The following is a 16,546-nucleotide window of genomic DNA, read 5'->3' as shown; positions in this document are numbered from 1 at the left end:
AGGGTGTAAGGAGAAGAGGAGTTTGAGGTAATCATTCCCTCAGCCTGGAGTCGATGTGTTCAGTCCATCAATCTTGTAGAATGTACAGCATAGGGCCGTAGAAGTGGCTTATATACTGTAGTCAGGTGAGGCGCGGCAGGAGGAGGCGGGGTCATAGCGGTACCATCCACTAGTCGAAGTAGGTCTTCGTCCAAAGGTTGGACAAGTGTTGAAGAATTCTTTGTAACAAGATTCCATGATGCTGCAGTGTCTGACAGTTGTGATAAATGGTTTGAAAAACCGGTTTTTGCATTTATATTTGTCCAATAGCTGTAATAACCGCTGCAAATATTACAACAAATTACTTAAAAAACTCCAACAACTTGCGTTGCAAAAAATTCCAACACATTGTTTTAAAAAATTCCAACAAACTGTTTTACAAAAAATTCCAACAAATTGTTTTACAAAAAAGTTCCAACAAATTGTTTTACAAAAAAAAAAAAATCAACAAATTAGCTTACAAAAAATTCCAACAAATTGTTATACAAAAAATTCCAACAAATTGTTATACAAACAATTCCAACAAATTGTTATACAAAAAATTCCAACAATTTTACAAAAATTCCAACAAATTGTTATACAAAAAATTCCAACAATTTTACAAAAATTCCAACAAATTGTTATACAAAAAATTCCAACAATTTTACAAAAATTCCAACAAATTGTTATACAAAAAATTCCAACAATTTCACAAAAATTCCAACAAATTGTTTTACAAAAATTCCAACAGATTGTTTTACAAAGAAAATCCAGTAGCAGTTATAAGTAGTCTTTGGTAAATTTTAATGCTGCCCAAAGTGCTTTGTTGCAAAGCCTTTGCATAAACAATGGTTTTCTGTCATTTATGTCAATAATTTCAACAATTCCTGAATCAATTGTAAATCCCAGTTGATAGACAGGCAGTTTTTTTTTACACATGTCATCATACTTGTGCTGTGGATGAGCTGATGAATACAACAGATGTGCAATATTCAGGTGCTTTTATCTGAGAGACGTTTCGCCCTTGGTGGGGAAAATGTCTCTCATAAGGATACAAAGAAGTTCCCCATATGTCTACTAGACGATAAGCAGATGACGTTTCTCTCAGTTAGTTTTAACAAGTTATAACATGATAAAGATAGCATTCTCCTTGAGCGAAACGTTGTTACAATAATGGCTTGCACCATTTCATGTATCTTCGTCACCAACAGACAATCTTTCTGGATCCCAATACAATACTTGCCTGATGCTTCGTGACAATCACAAAGTTGAGTAATTATAACAGGTGACCTTAACGAGACTGCAAGAATTGCTGCACGTCTTGCTCTCAGTGATTAGCGTCATTTGATGCTGTGGAGGCGAGACTGCAGCATCCCGTGTGATCTGACGCAGGCTTGGTAGAAGTCGGACTTGTTCATTGTGTTGAGATCCAAGCGATAATTCCAATGGGTCGAAGAATCGTGTGAGACTTTATAATATATTTTAAAATGTTGACACACACATGTATGTATCATCCTGTGTCCATCAATCAGTGTCTGTCACTCAACTCAAAGGAGTGTCCATCATTCTAATGATCTATTACTCAAGGGGGTGTCGATGTTACGTCTGAGATGATGATCTTAGACATTTTAAATATCTGGCATCATGCATGCATGGTATCATTCACTTTTATCATGCTGTATATCAAATATGCATTAAACTTATCATGTTGTAATAATTCAAGTAGGATTATGAAGAATTTTTATTTGTACAAGGTATCATTGTACAAGGTATCATTTTACAAGGTATCACTGTACAAGGTATCATTGTACAAGGTATCATTATACAAGGTATCACTGTACAAGGTATCATTGTACAAGGTATCATTTTACAAGGTATCACTGTACAAGGTATCATTGTACAAGGTATCATTTTACAAGGTATCACTGTACAAGGTATCATTGTACAAGTTATCATTATACAAGGTATCACTGTACAAGGTATCACTGTACAAGGTATCATTTTACAAGGTATCACTGTACAAGGTATCATTGTACAAGGTATCATTATATAAGGTATCACTGTACAAGGTATCATTGTACAAGGCATCATTTTACAAGGTATCACTGTGCAAGGTATCATTGTACAAGGTATCATTGTACATGGTATCATTGTACAAGGTATCATTGTACAAGGTATCATTATACAAGGTATCACTGTACAAGGTATCATTGTACAAGGTATCATTATACAAGGTATCACTGTACAAAGTATCATTGTATAAGGTATCATTATACAAGGTATCACTGTACAAAGTATCATTGTACAAGGTATCATTATACAAGGTATCACTGTACAAGGTATCATTGTACAAGGTATCATTTTACAAGGTATCACTGTACAAGGTATCATTGTACAAGGCATCATTTTACAAGGTATCACTGTACAAGGTATCATTGTACAAGGTATCATTATATAAGATATCACTGTACAAGGTATCATTGTACAATGATACAATGACGTTGCTGCTTGTGGCTTGAGTTGCGAAATCCAGAAAAGTGATAGTATAGTATGCATGACGGATGGAAATAAATGGTATCAAATACCGACACAGTGGAAATATAAACACATATGCAGTATAATGTGATCCTTTATGTTCTGCTTTGCAAAGCTGACCACGAACTTCGTTTTATAGTCTATCGAAAACCCACCAACCAAAACGATCTTCTCCACTTCTACTCTCACCACGACACCAAAACCAAACGTGGTGTAATTATAGGCTTCTTCCTGCGTGCACTCAGAATCTGCAGCAATGAGTTCCTTGAGGAAGAATGCACTATAATTGAACAAGTATTTTCTAAACTCCACTATCTTCGTCACTTCATCAGAGACTGCAGACGGCGGGCATTAAACATCTTCAACACACCCAGAGAAGACACTGCCGAGAAGAGATACATAGTCCTCCCCACCAACTCCATTGCCAAACATGTTTCCAACATCTTTTCCAATACATCATTCCAAGTATCTACCTCCACAACCACGACCATCAAGGACATCACCAGTAGTAGACAGGACAAGCTTCCATCCTCTGAAGGGGTATACATAATCCCTTGTAATGACTGCAACAAATTATATGTGGGCGAAACATCAAGAGACCTCCAAACACGTATTTCAGAACACCAATATGCAAGCAGGACTGACGATACAAGGAATGCCTGTGTACAACATCGCAATTCACACAACCATTTAATTAACTACAGAAACTCAAGACTTATCGCCACAGAAGACAACACTCAATACCGAAGAATCCTGGAATCATCGCTTATCTCTATAACCAACAATTTCAACCAGAACAACGGCTTCTATAACATAGCTGAACCACTCGCCAAGAAACTTCTTCATCGCTATCCCACATAAGAACATAGAACACTGCAGAAGGTCTACTCACAACTTGTCCAATACCCCTGCCAAGCTACCCAAGACTCTATAACTCCACCCGGTAGATCATCAGATGCAGCATTCTCCACCTGACCTCAACATTCTGAACATGACTATAAATACTCCCGTGCCTTCCACCCCAGGTAGATCTGTGTGACTTGAAAAAGCCCACTGTGTGGGTGAAACGTTGTCAATAAAGGATCACATTATACTGCATATGTGTTTATATTTCCAATGCATGACGGACTTTAAAATTAATATGCCAGGACATCAATGCCATTATCTTGTCAATGGATTATCGTCCACACACCAAGCTGATGGAACCTCCAAGTCATTTTGCATCACTAGGTTACAGTGCTGAGAAGAATCTTTCTTTTTTTAGAGCAAGCTTTAATTAGAGCAAGCTATTATTGGAATAAGCCTTTATAGGACAAGATTTTATTGGGGAAATCTTTTATTAAAAAAAAGTTTTATTAGGAAAATCCTTTAATTAGGACAAGCTTTAGTTAGTAAAAGCTTTAGTTAGTACAAGCTTTAGTTAGTACAAGCTTTAGTTAGTACAAGGTTTATTTAGTACAAGCTTTAGTTAGTAAAAGCTTTAGTTAGTACAAGCTTTAGTTAGTACAAGCTTTAGTTAGTACAAGCTTTAGTTAGTACAAGCTTTAGTTAGTACAAGCTTTAGTTAGTACAAGCTTTAGTTAGTACAAGCTTTAGTTAGTACAAGCTTTAGTTAGTACAAGCTTTACTTAGTACAAGCTTTAGTTAGTACAAGCTTTACTTAGTACAAGCTTTAGTTAGTACAAGCTTTAGTTAGTACAAGCTTTAGTTAGTACAAGCTTTACTTAGTACAAGCTTTAGTTAGCACAAGCTTTCATGTACTAAAGGAGCTCAGTGCAGAGCGAAACGTGGTGCCAAATTATTTTTTTTTATTTTCTGGAGGATGTTCCGGGGGTCAACGCCCCCGTGACACAGTCCTTGACCAGTGACTGATCAACCAGGCTGTTGAAGGCAGTCAGGGGTCTATCTTTTCCTGACTATTGTCAGCTTCAAATTATTTAGTTCCAATAATCCAAAGTATTCTACCGCTTATTTTTCTTTACTCACCTCTTCTTATATACCCACAATCCTTCTCTCTCACCATCCTCACCATCCTCACCATCCTCACCATCCTCACCATCCTCACCATCCTCACCATCCTCACCATCCTCACCATCCCTACGGCTCGGAAAAAAATAATAGCTTTAATCCTGCTATGAACCGTGTGGTTGAGTGCACAATGCTATCCTGAGAACCGTGTGGTCCAGTGCACACTGCGTCCAACGGCCCACTGACGTCATAGATAGAGAAAAGGGTGTCCTTCAGGCGTCCCTCTGCCCTCTCCACCATGATTATCATGCTAAAGTCTGAAACAGCAAAAATAGCGCCTTTTACGAAGATAAACGAAACTCCCAGTGGTGGAAATGGACACTAAGGCGACAGTATATAGACAGGAGAGAGAAGATGGGCTGTAATAAGAGATTGTAGAGAGAGAGAGAGAGAGAGAGAGAGAGAGAGAAAGAGAGAGAGAGAGAGAGGGGACATGAAAGAAAGGGTAGCTGAGCTGGAAATTGGCATAATGAGTTAGAAGTAGGTCTGAGATAGCCAGAGAGCCAGGGAGAGAGAGAGAGAAGTAGGATTGAGAGAGCCAGAGAGCCAGGGAGAGAGTGGCACTGACTTTTTATGTCCCATGGATCTCATGCTTTTGACGAATTCATCTCCTCCCATCCACACACGTATACTGTCCTCTCTCTCTCTCTCTCTCTCTCTCTCTCTCTCTCTCTCTCTCTCTCTCTCTCTCTCTCTCTCTCTCTCTCTTTCTCTCTTTTTTACACAGGGTTTGACAAAGTTAAGGATCTCTTTCTCTCTCTCTCTCTCTCTCTCTCTCTCTCTCTCTCTCTCTCTTCTGTCCTTCGTAAGTACTCTCTCCTTCCTACACATTTCTATTATCCATAATGCCCCCACCCCTCATACGCACTCCTACTATCCTCCATTACTTCCTCCCACCCTCATACATACTTCTACTATCCTCCATTACTTCCTCCCACCCTCATACACGCTCCTACTATCCTCCATTACTTCCTCCCACCCTCATACATACTTCTACTATCCTCCATTACTTCCTCCCACCCTCATACACACTCGTACTATTCTCCATTACTTCCTCCCACCCTCATACATACTTCTACTATCCTCCATTACTTCCTCCCACCCTCATACACACTCGTACTATTCTCCATTACTTCCTCCCACCCTCATACGCACCATTACTATCCTCCATAACTTTTCCATTTTTATACACTTCTACTACCCTCCATCACTACTCAGGCCTTTCACTCCATAACGCCTCAGCCTCTCCTACGCACTCGCAATATCCTCCACAACCCCTTCATCTTTCCTATACATTCCTATTACCCTCCCTCAAAACTCCTCCCTTCATACACACTGCTCCATCACTCTATTAATCCTACAAACTGCTCCCTCCATCACTCATCCCTCTATCCTACTGTTATTTGGCTTACGCTGAAGGGCCAACTTATCTGATCACTCCTGCAGTATTTCTTGTTGCTTTCCTGTATTTTATATCCGATTTTATTGTTCTCATTTCCTTTACCTTATCGCCAAAGCAATGATTAATAGACCATTTACATGTATTACGTATAGCAACGGTACTAGCACTGGTCCTTGGGGTATTCCTGCAGCTAGGTTTTCCCATCCAGAAACAAGTTCACTTTATGTAACTCTGTCTTCTGTGTATTTGGTGTTCCTTAAGCTAGTGTAAAATTTTGTCTAGAACCCCTGCTTGTTTGTGTGTGTATGTGTGTGTGTGTGTTTGTGTGTGTGTGTGTGTGTGTGTGTGTGTGTGTGTGTGTGTGTGTGTGTGTGTGTGTGTCAGTGTGTGTGTGTGTGTGTGTGTGTGTGTGTGTGTGTGTGTGTGTGTGTGTGTGTGTGTGTGTGTGTGTGTGTGTGTGTGTTAGAGACTCACCTGCTTGTCAGCCATATTGCGGACCTGGCAGTGAAGAAAGGCGGTGGAGCCGAGCTGAGCCGTCTGATTAGTTACTGTGACGTTCTCCAGTCCAAAGGCAGGCACGCCCTGCCCCAGGATCGAACCCTTCTCAGGATCCCACATCCTCTGGGGGTTGTCCGTCGTGTCTGTGAGGGAACGGCACAACAAAAACTTCCCTTACCATAAAGGAACAGAGGCAGACGGATTTGTTTTTAATGCAAGTGAAGTGAGGAGGAAGCGAGGAAGCGAGGCTACAGAATGCAATAGGATGCTTCAAGATTTTTGCTTCTCTTTGTTCTCTCACACACAGACTCTCACTAACTCGCTTATTCAGTCACTTATTAATAAACATTTATACTCACACACTATATCTATACACATTCATATATATATATATATATATATATATATATATATATATATATATATATATATATATATATATATATATATATATATATATATATATATATATATATACATATATACATATATATATATATATATATATATATATATATATATTTTATATATATATATATATATATATATATATATATATATATATATATATATATATATATATATATATATATATATATATATATATATATATGAATGTATGTTTAAATTTATGGGTGTGTGAGCGCGCGCACATGTTTGTGTCTCTCTCTCTGTTTACGCACTTATTCCCAATTGTTATTTTTTCCAATGCCGTAGCACAGACTGATATCATGAGGATCACACGTGTTTGTCAGTGCTGAAGTCCAGAACAAATCCCATATCAGACTGCAATAGTTTCCTGAGCCAAGTCGTAAAAAGCCCCTACGACCATCACAAGTCCACTTCCTTAAAAAAAGAGAATGTGCTCAAGGATCCTGAGCATTGGTTTTATGAGCCTGGAGATGACTTTGTTCACAAGTCTCCTCGCTGGGAACTACCTACTGAATACACTGGAATCTAAAATAAACAGAGGAATAGAGAGAGAGAGAAAACGCTGCTGCTGCTGCTGCTGCTGCTGCTGCTGCTGCTGCTGCCACCTCGAAAAAAGGCAGTACGTGTTGAGTGCAGTCGGGAAATATATTATATCTTTATGATTGAAAATACAGCATTAAATGTAATTTTATGTTGAATTTCTTTATATAAAAAATATCCGAGTCGTTTATTGCGACTTATCCTGAGGTTATATTCTAGATAGTTTATCTGCCCAATATTAGCCTGCCAATGTTGGGTATTTTAAGGTATTTTATTTTAGAGAAGGTTCAGTCTGAATATAATGAAGATATGAAGTTGGAAAATATATTTTGAAATGCGATATTTTATTCAATAGATTTATTTAGATGGATTACGTAATATATTTTATGTAGCATCACAGAGAGTAAATTTTCCATCGTGTGTATCACTTCTATCTGGCGTTCAAAATTAAAAAAAAAAATGAATTATGCCAAAGAATATTTTAGTAATCCAAGCTTGAAATATCTTCCATATACTTGTTGGTACAATTCTCTATCAATCTAACATATTTCTAATGTTTATACCCGAGATATTTCAAGTACAACCTTTAACTGTGTTTTTTCTGCTCGAAAAGATATAGGAATGTGAGATTGTATCTAACTGGGGCGTTGGCCCCCCTTCAGGTATACCCCAGGTATACCTTGCACTGTTGCAACTCTGCATATTGATAGGAGAGCTGACCAGCCAGAAATAATAAATCTGTGAAGGAAAGGCACAGGCTGCAGAAAGAGTCTCTATTATCCCAATGTTTCGCTCTCTCCATGATTTGATAATGCTCTAGAAGCAGAGGTAAACATTGCCCTAACAAAAACATTTTTCATAATCAGTGTTATTTCCCCACAAATATCAGCTCACTTAACAACACACACACACACACACACCGTGTTTTGGCCAATCACAAATCACGTAGCGCCATACAACAAGCCCTGTTAATCACTGCCCTCCTAGCGCCAAGCCTCGTTCAATCATAACTTACCTAGCAACACATGCAACACATGCAATATATGCAATGTCTTGCTCAATAACAGCTCACTTTGCCAGTGATGTCTACATAAACTTTTCCTTCCTGCCGTCTGTTTCATCTGCGTGACTAACCCTTTGTTTTGATCTTTCTTATATGAGAGAGAGAGAGAGAGAGAGAGAAAATGTGTGAGAGTGAGTGATTAAGAATCCGTGTTTGGATGTGTGTGTGTGTGTATATGCGAGTGTACGCACTTGAATGTGTATATCTCACTATATATATGCGCGTGCATCACTCCAATCATTACTAAGTACACACCAGAGCTGTAAACACAATTTACACTGCCAGTAAATAGGATTTACGTCCCGAAATTAGCGGATCGGACCTCCTGCGTCTCCAAACTGCTCATATCTAAGGAGCACATTCGTATCCCCGGCTTACTGCACGCAAAGCCGCTACCTAATCCAACACAAGCAAATTTGAATACATACATACAGCAGAGTGTAGAGGATACACTGGCTTGGCTTCTATTGGAGACCTTCAGAGCTGGAGATAAACAGTGAGGCTGAACAGGTGACGTAACAATAACATCTCGAGGCTCACAGTGAGAATCCCCTCAAGGATCCCTTAAACGGGGGATCCTTTAAAAGGGAGTATCCCTTAAAGGAGGATACTGTAACAGGGAGGAACCCTTAAAAGGAAGGATCCTTTAAGGGTGAGGATCCCTTAGAGGAGGATCCTTTGAAAGGGAGTATCCCTTAAAGGAGGATACTGTAACAGGGAGGGACCCTTAAAAGGAAGGATCCTTTAAGGGTGAGGATCCCTTAGAGGAGGATCCTTTGAAAGGGAGGATCCCTTAAAATGTAGCATCCTTTCAAGGGGATCTGCTATTGAGGGAAAGGGGCGTTTAAAAGGGAGGGTCCCTTAAAGGGGGATCTGTTACCGAAGGAAGGGATCCTTTAAAAGGGAAGGTCCCTTAATGAAGGATTCTTTTAAGGGATCCCTTGAAGAGGGTTCTCTTGCGGGGGAGATTTCTTTAATTAGGGTGATGCATTAAATATAGTATCCTTTTAACGGGAATCCCTTTAATGGGGATATCTTCACGAGTGATCCATTAAAGGGAGCTCCTTTAAAAAGAGGGTCTCTTAAAGGAGATATACATTTATTTGGGGGATTCCCAACAAAGGGAATCCCTTCATGAAAGAGGAATCCCTTTAATGGAGTATCCCTTAGAAAGGGGATCCTTTAATGGACCATCCCTTAGAAATGGGATCCCTTTAAGGAGGGAAATTTCTTTAATTTAGGAATCCTTTAAAAGAGGGAATCCGTTCAAAACGTTGGATGCTTTGAGGTGGGTGAAGGGCTCTTGACCTGAGGAATTAGAGCCATCTTCCCTTTCATTGGATCAAGTCTAATTATCTCCCAATTTTTCAGGTGCAGTTTTAGTGACTTCCCATGAATATAAAAAATAAATTTAATTTTAAAACGTGGCTGGAACATATCGCCCAAAACCCGCACTCAGGAGAGGGAGGAACCTTATGACGATGTTTCGGTTAATCCTGAGCCATTCTCAATTCCAGGATTGAAATGTCGTTGTAATGGAAGCCTTGACTCAGGAATAATGTAATATAGCTGTGCGGGCAATGTGGATGTGAAGATCAATTCTGCGTTAAATCTGACGGATGCTGCGTCTCTCCTCCTCTCCCATGTCTGTAGGTTCCAGTTCTCAGCCTAAATCAGTTGACAGTAGTTACCGGTCTATGTTCCACAGGAGAAGAGAATCACTAGCGGTCTATGTTCCACAGAAGAGAACTGTGATGCTTAGAGGACAGCAAATGACTCATAGCTTAAGATATAGCTCCTGGACCGTAGCTTAAAAGATAGAAACGCATCTCGAAACGGGTCTCGAATCGGGTCTAGACGAGTGAGCAACTCTCTCTATACCAGCCGCGTCTGTTTATTTAGCATTAAATCAGTACCTGAGAGTTAGCCGACTGTCGTGGGTAGCATCCTGCGTGGCGGTGGTATGCCTTAGATAAGGCTGAACTGTGGAGTAAACTGAGGTAGGATAACAGATCTTAGCTTGCAGATTCAGCTATGTGAAATTGTCTGGTTATCGAAATAATCTAGACGTCTGTCAAATGTGTTACATTTGCAGCCAAAATTAATGTAAAGATTAGCGTTTTTTTTATATTTCAAGATCTAGACAAATTTGACTTTTTTGGGGGACCAATGAACGCGCACACACACACACACACACACACACACACACACACACAACACGGACCAGCAAGGACATAGGCGGCTGTCACGGTGTGTAGGGCCGCAAGCGTCACCAGCGTCACCGCACCCGACACACTCCTGCTGCTGCTGCAACCCAACGCACTCCGTCGTGTTCTGCAAAGAAACGCAAACAATTTTGTAACACAGACGCTTCACACCTCCCTAAACAAAGGCATCACAGGCACATTTTTAAATTCCCTCACCTGCATATACACACATTATATATATATATATATATATATATATATATATATATATATATATATATATATATATATATATATATATATATATATATATATATATATATATATATATATATATATATATATATATATATATATATGGCTGCAGGAGGCGATTCACAGCTCCTGGCCCCCTTCTTTGCTGGTCGCTATTAGGTCCATTCTCTCCTGAACCTATTTTTTTTTTTTTTGTGTGTGTGTGTGTGTGTGTGTGTGTGTGTGTGTGTGTGTGTGTAAGTGAATGTGTGTGTGCATGCAAATATACATAAGTAAAGAACTAACAAGGATGGCCAGGGTGAGTCAAGCTGGGCCCCAGCCTCACTAAATGAGCTTTGAAGAGTCTGAAAACAGATGGAATATTCAAATTACGTCGTCAGGACAAACGAGTCGTGTCGTTGGGAATAAAAATGGCCCCGGCCGATATTGGAGCCCTGTGACAATAACCTCACTTTATTTTTGGGGTACCTTTCCTAACAGCACCAAAATAAAACTGGTTGTCAGGTTGGTTGGTTGGTTGATGAGTTGCTTGGTTGATTAGTTGGCTATTTGTGTGGCAGACTCTCTTGCCAGCTGGCTGACTGGCTGACTGGCTGACTGGATGACTGGATGACTGGCTGACTGGCTGACTGGCTGACTGGTTGGCTGGCTGGCTGGCTGGCTGCAGACTATCAGTATTACGAGAGCTGCTCGTTACTCAAGCGTGATGGAAAATAAAAAGAAGACTTGTGTGTCAGGGTGGCAGTGAAGGAACGCTAGTGCACAGGATAACATGGCGTGTGGAGCTCCTTCATGCCAGCCAGCCACACACACACACACACACACACACACACACACACACACAGGGAAAAACAGGGATAACAGGGAAGGCACTACAATGGATCAGGGAATACCTGTCAGGAAGACAACAGCGAGTCAAAGTGCGTAGCGAGGTGTCAGAGTGGGCGCCTGTAACGAGCGGGGTGCCACGGGGGTCAGTCCTAGGACCGGTGCTGTTTCTGGTATTTGTGAACTACATGACGGAAGGAATAGACTCCGAAGTTTCCTTGTTTGTAGATAATGTGAAGTTGATGAGAAGAATTCAGTCGGACGAGGACCAGGCAGAACTACAAATGGATCTGGACAGGCTGCAGGCCTGGTCCGGCAACTGGTTCCTGGAGTTCAACCCCACCAAGTGAAAAGTCATGAAGATTGGGGAAGGGCAAAGAAGACCACAGACGAAGTACAGTCTAGGGGGCCAGAGACTACAACCCTCACTCAAGGAAAAGGATCATGGGGTGAGTATAACACCGGGCACATCTCCTGAGGCGCACATCAGCCAAATATCTGCTGCAGCATATGGGCGCCTAGCAAACCTCAGAACAGCATTCCGATATCTTAATAATGAATCGTTTAGTACCCTGTACACTGTGTACGATAGACCCATATTGGAGTACGCAACACCAGTTTGGAACCCCACACCTAGGCAAGCACGTAAGGAAACTAGAGAAAGTGCAAAGGTTTGCAACAAGACTAGTCCCAGAGCTAGGGGGTATGTTCTACGAGGAGAGGTTAAGGGAAATCGACCTGACGATACTGGAAGACAGGAAAGATGGGGGGGGACATGATAAAGACATATAAAATACTGAGAGGAATCGACAAGGTGGACAGAGACAGGATGTTCCCGAGATGGGACACAGCAACAAGGGGACACAGTTGGAAGGTGAAGACTCAGATGACTCACGGGGATGTTAGGAAGTATTTCTTCAGTCACAGAGTTGTCAGCAAGTGGAATAGACTAGGAAGTCATGTAGTGGAGGCAGGATTCATACATAGCTTTAAGAAGAGGTATGATAAAGCTCATGGAGCAGGAAGAGAGACCTAGTAACGACCAGTGAAGAGGCGGGGCCAGGAGCTTGGACTCGACCCCTGCAACCACAACCAGGTGAATACACACACACACACGGTGGCCTCATCTTTCCTACCATACTGCCTTGTCCTTTCCTAAGGACAATTCATTATTAACCAATAGTTTGAAAGGTAAATTCTAAACGACGTCTCAGTCAGTCCTGGTCCGTCAACAAGTCCCTTGATAATAGTTAAGAAGAGACCGAAATATCATGTAAAATTTCGTCCTGCATGTAATTGGTACTTTTGTTCCCCATTTCAGACTGTCTTAATGATTCTTTTGTATACATGCTTTTGTATATTATCTAAACCTATCTTTTCTAGCTTCCTTTCGCTTTTTTTTTTGTATCATACAAACGCTATTAAGAAATAGAATTTTTAAGGTAACCCTAAAAGTATGTTCTTTTAAAAATACGAGTTTGAAAAATTTTTAATTCGTAAAATTCTGTCTTTAAGTTTAGGTTAGAGGAATGACATTTCTCTGTGTTAGTTAGAGTTTTGTTAGTTAGTGAATGAGAGTTGTCTTTGTTATTGGCGTGCGAGTTGCTTTTATCTCAATGAGAATTGTGTTTGTTACTGAGGTGAGAGAGTGTCTTTGTTAGTAGCCAATTACCTCTGTGTTGGTGGAGTAAAAATTGTCTTTGTTGGAGGAGTTACACTTTTCTTTGTTAATGTTATTAAGGTTATCTTTTTTTGGGGGAAGTTAAAGCTGTTTCTGTTATAGATGTAACTGATACCTTTGTTACAGAGGTAACCGCTGCCTTTACTAGTGAAGAGTGAACTCTCAGAGAGAAAGGAAAGCTGTTTCTGCCTTTATATTCCATTTCTTTAACTGAAGACGCCTGTTAAGTAAGCGAAACATTTAAACATTTAGTCAATAAAGAAACCCAAGCGTTGCCCACTTCTCCTTTTAATTTTTTTGTCGGTTTTGTTTACCATTATTTTAAAGATAATTCTTTGATTTATAAGTTACATTAATTCTTAATATTAACGAAAAAAAAAATAGTTATAATCTGTTTGATCCACCAGGAGGCCTGGTCACAGACCGGGCCGCGGGAGCGCTGACCCCCGGAACTCTCTCCAGGTAAACTCTCGAGGTATATTCTGACTATTCTGAGTGTTGACTTGCTACTTTACGCGGAGAAACTATATTTTTTTATTAAATGGCTCAAGTCCCACACGCGATCGATCCTTCTATGCTTGGTTGGTGGTAAAAAAACGAGGTGGCAAGTCGTATTTAAGCAGTCCAAGGCTTGGGCAGGGATATTACCGTGAGCACACTCCAACAGCACGTCAAACCTGTCAAAGTCACTGGGTTTCCACACTTCTCTAACACACACTCACCATGCTTTCCTGGATGTTTATTTACCCACCATTCAGAATCTCCTTCGCATCGTCCCAATTCATATTTATTAATCTATTAATCAACCTATCTCTCTTCATCCTTTCTGTGTTTCGTAAAACCACACCGACTTGTATTTTCCCACCTCATGCTTCTGGTCATGATATTCGCATCAGACGTGATCTCACAGACAACATCTCTGCCTCCAGCCTCCTCCCCGCTGCAACACTGAGGGACCATAACACACGCATGCAAAAATGTTGGTACCATTGGTGCATTGGCACAGCGAATCAATACAATAGTGAATGTACTACCACAATACACAGGTACTCTGTACATTCCCATTTTACGTTCACTGACAACCTATCTACTTACTCCTTACCACTCTCGTTTCATACGGAAGAAACGTTGATTATTAAATAGATTTCATCTATGTGTCTGATTCACCCTTCACCCTGGCTACAACCTAGTTTGACTGTACCGTTAATCAATAGAACCCCCCTCGAAGGAGGTTCATTTATGTTGATTAGGGGCTCTTGACCCAAAGAATCGAGATGTGTTCTACCCTTCGTTCGACCCTGAATTCCTCCCGTTAATCAGGAGCTCTATAAACCCAACGGTTTCAGCGTTTCCCCCTGAACATACTACTACTAAAAATAATAATAATGACAATAATATTAATAGTAATAATGACAATAATAATAATAATAATAATAATAATAATAATAATAATAATAATAATAATAATAATAATATAATAATAATAATATTAATAATAATAATAATAATAATAATAATAATAATAATGACAATAATAATAATAATAAAATAATAATAATAATAATAATAATAATAATAATAATAATAATAATAATAATAATAATAATAATAATAATAATAATAATGACAACAATAATAATAATAAAATAATAATAATAATAATAATAATAATAATAATAATAATAATAATAATAATAATAATCATAATAATAATTGGAAACAAGAACAAGACTTACGTCTAGTTTTCTAGCTCTTAAGACTCAGATTCAGTAAGAAATCCTAATAAATAATTTAGTCTAACAATACATTTAGATTATCTAGAAGTATCGAGCCTAATTTCAGTGTCTAGAAATAAGAGGATCAAATTGTCATAATGAAATCGAGTTGAAAGCTGACTTTATTATCCTCCCTAATGGCTGTTTCGTGACAAAAAAAGAAGACGGGGCCAGGAGCTGTCTTAACCCCAGCAAACATAACTAGATAAGTGCACGTTAGTGATTTAAAGTTTTTCCAGTTTCCCAAAACAGCTGAGAGAGACGAGTGAGAGCTCCTTCATTGTAGCTTTGGAAATTGCTCTGTGCTGAGGTTAAAAGTCGAGCGAGGTCGTCATTCCTCTCGCTACTCAGCTATCATCACACGTATTTCAGGCCAGGTGGTAATTTTCCCCCGCGACACAATCATGTGAAGGTGACAGCGAAGGTGACTGAAGGCGTGATAACCTGGCTTGCAACGGCTGCAACCTCACCAAATGGCAGATAATCACACTGCTGCCACACTTACTTGAGAAGGCAGAGTAATATACGCTAAATTGGATAATTCTGTACACAGGACCCTTTCCACAACAGAAGCTGGTTTGTTATAATTGACCCTTTCAACGGAGGTGCCTTGATGTGATGTGGTAAGGGCTCTTGATCAAAGCAAATGTATCCACCCTTTCCCTTCTTCCTCGGATCAAACTCGGATCAAACGTCGTCTTAAGTTCCTACGGCAAACTGTGGATAAGAGATATTACCAAAAAGACAGGTTGCGGAACAATCTTGCAATGCGACAAAGTTTCGCTCTGTATATATATATATATATATATATATATATATATATATATATATATATATATATATATATATATATATATATATATATATATATATATATATATATATATATATATATGTAACTATTAGTATTCGATTAGGTTCTCAACCTATAAGTGTGGTACCTTCATGTTTAAATAAGGTTCTTGATCCAAGGGATTGCAACTACCCTCCATTTCCTCAGATCAAGTCTGATAACCTCCCACTCTCCAAGTGCTGTGTGACCTCATGAATACCGTAACAAGAAGTCTTCAGGTTAGGCTAGGTAAGGTTCGTCAGGAAACAGGACAAGTGTTTCCTGACATGGGTCTTAGTCATGTGATGACCCGCCACTGGAGCTTCTGGCCATCTGGCCGAGGCCTTTCCCTGGCTTTTCCTGTGGACACCAGGTGGTGTAAGAACCATCAGGGTGGTAACAGCACCTGGAGAATGGGAGGTAATGATGAGTGCCACAGGAAGGACGCGGTA

The 16,546-nt window shown here is 39.6% G+C and overlaps 1 protein-coding gene across 2 annotated transcripts in view; it reads right to left on the bottom strand.

Moving 5' to 3' along the window:
• LOC128687554 (zwei Ig domain protein zig-8) overlaps positions 1-16,546 on the bottom strand; it is a 224,129-nt gene that overhangs the window by 68,515 nt on the left and 139,068 nt on the right. For both annotated transcript variants that reach the window (XM_070084133.1, XM_053775020.2), the window contains exons 2-3: positions 10,741-10,850; positions 6,458-6,624 (exon numbers count right to left, since the gene is read on the bottom strand). In XM_070084133.1, the coding sequence (XP_069940234.1) occupies positions 6,458-6,624; positions 10,741-10,850 (277 nt within the window). The remainder of the gene's footprint in view (positions 1-6,457; positions 6,625-10,740; positions 10,851-16,546) is intronic.

Source organism: Cherax quadricarinatus, chromosome 11, assembly GCF_038502225.1.
Source record: "Cherax quadricarinatus isolate ZL_2023a chromosome 11, ASM3850222v1, whole genome shotgun sequence".
NCBI lineage: Eukaryota > Metazoa > Arthropoda > Malacostraca > Decapoda > Parastacidae > Cherax > Cherax quadricarinatus.
The sequence above is the reverse complement of the archived record's forward strand: the minus strand, read 5'-3'. Positions and strand labels throughout refer to the sequence as shown.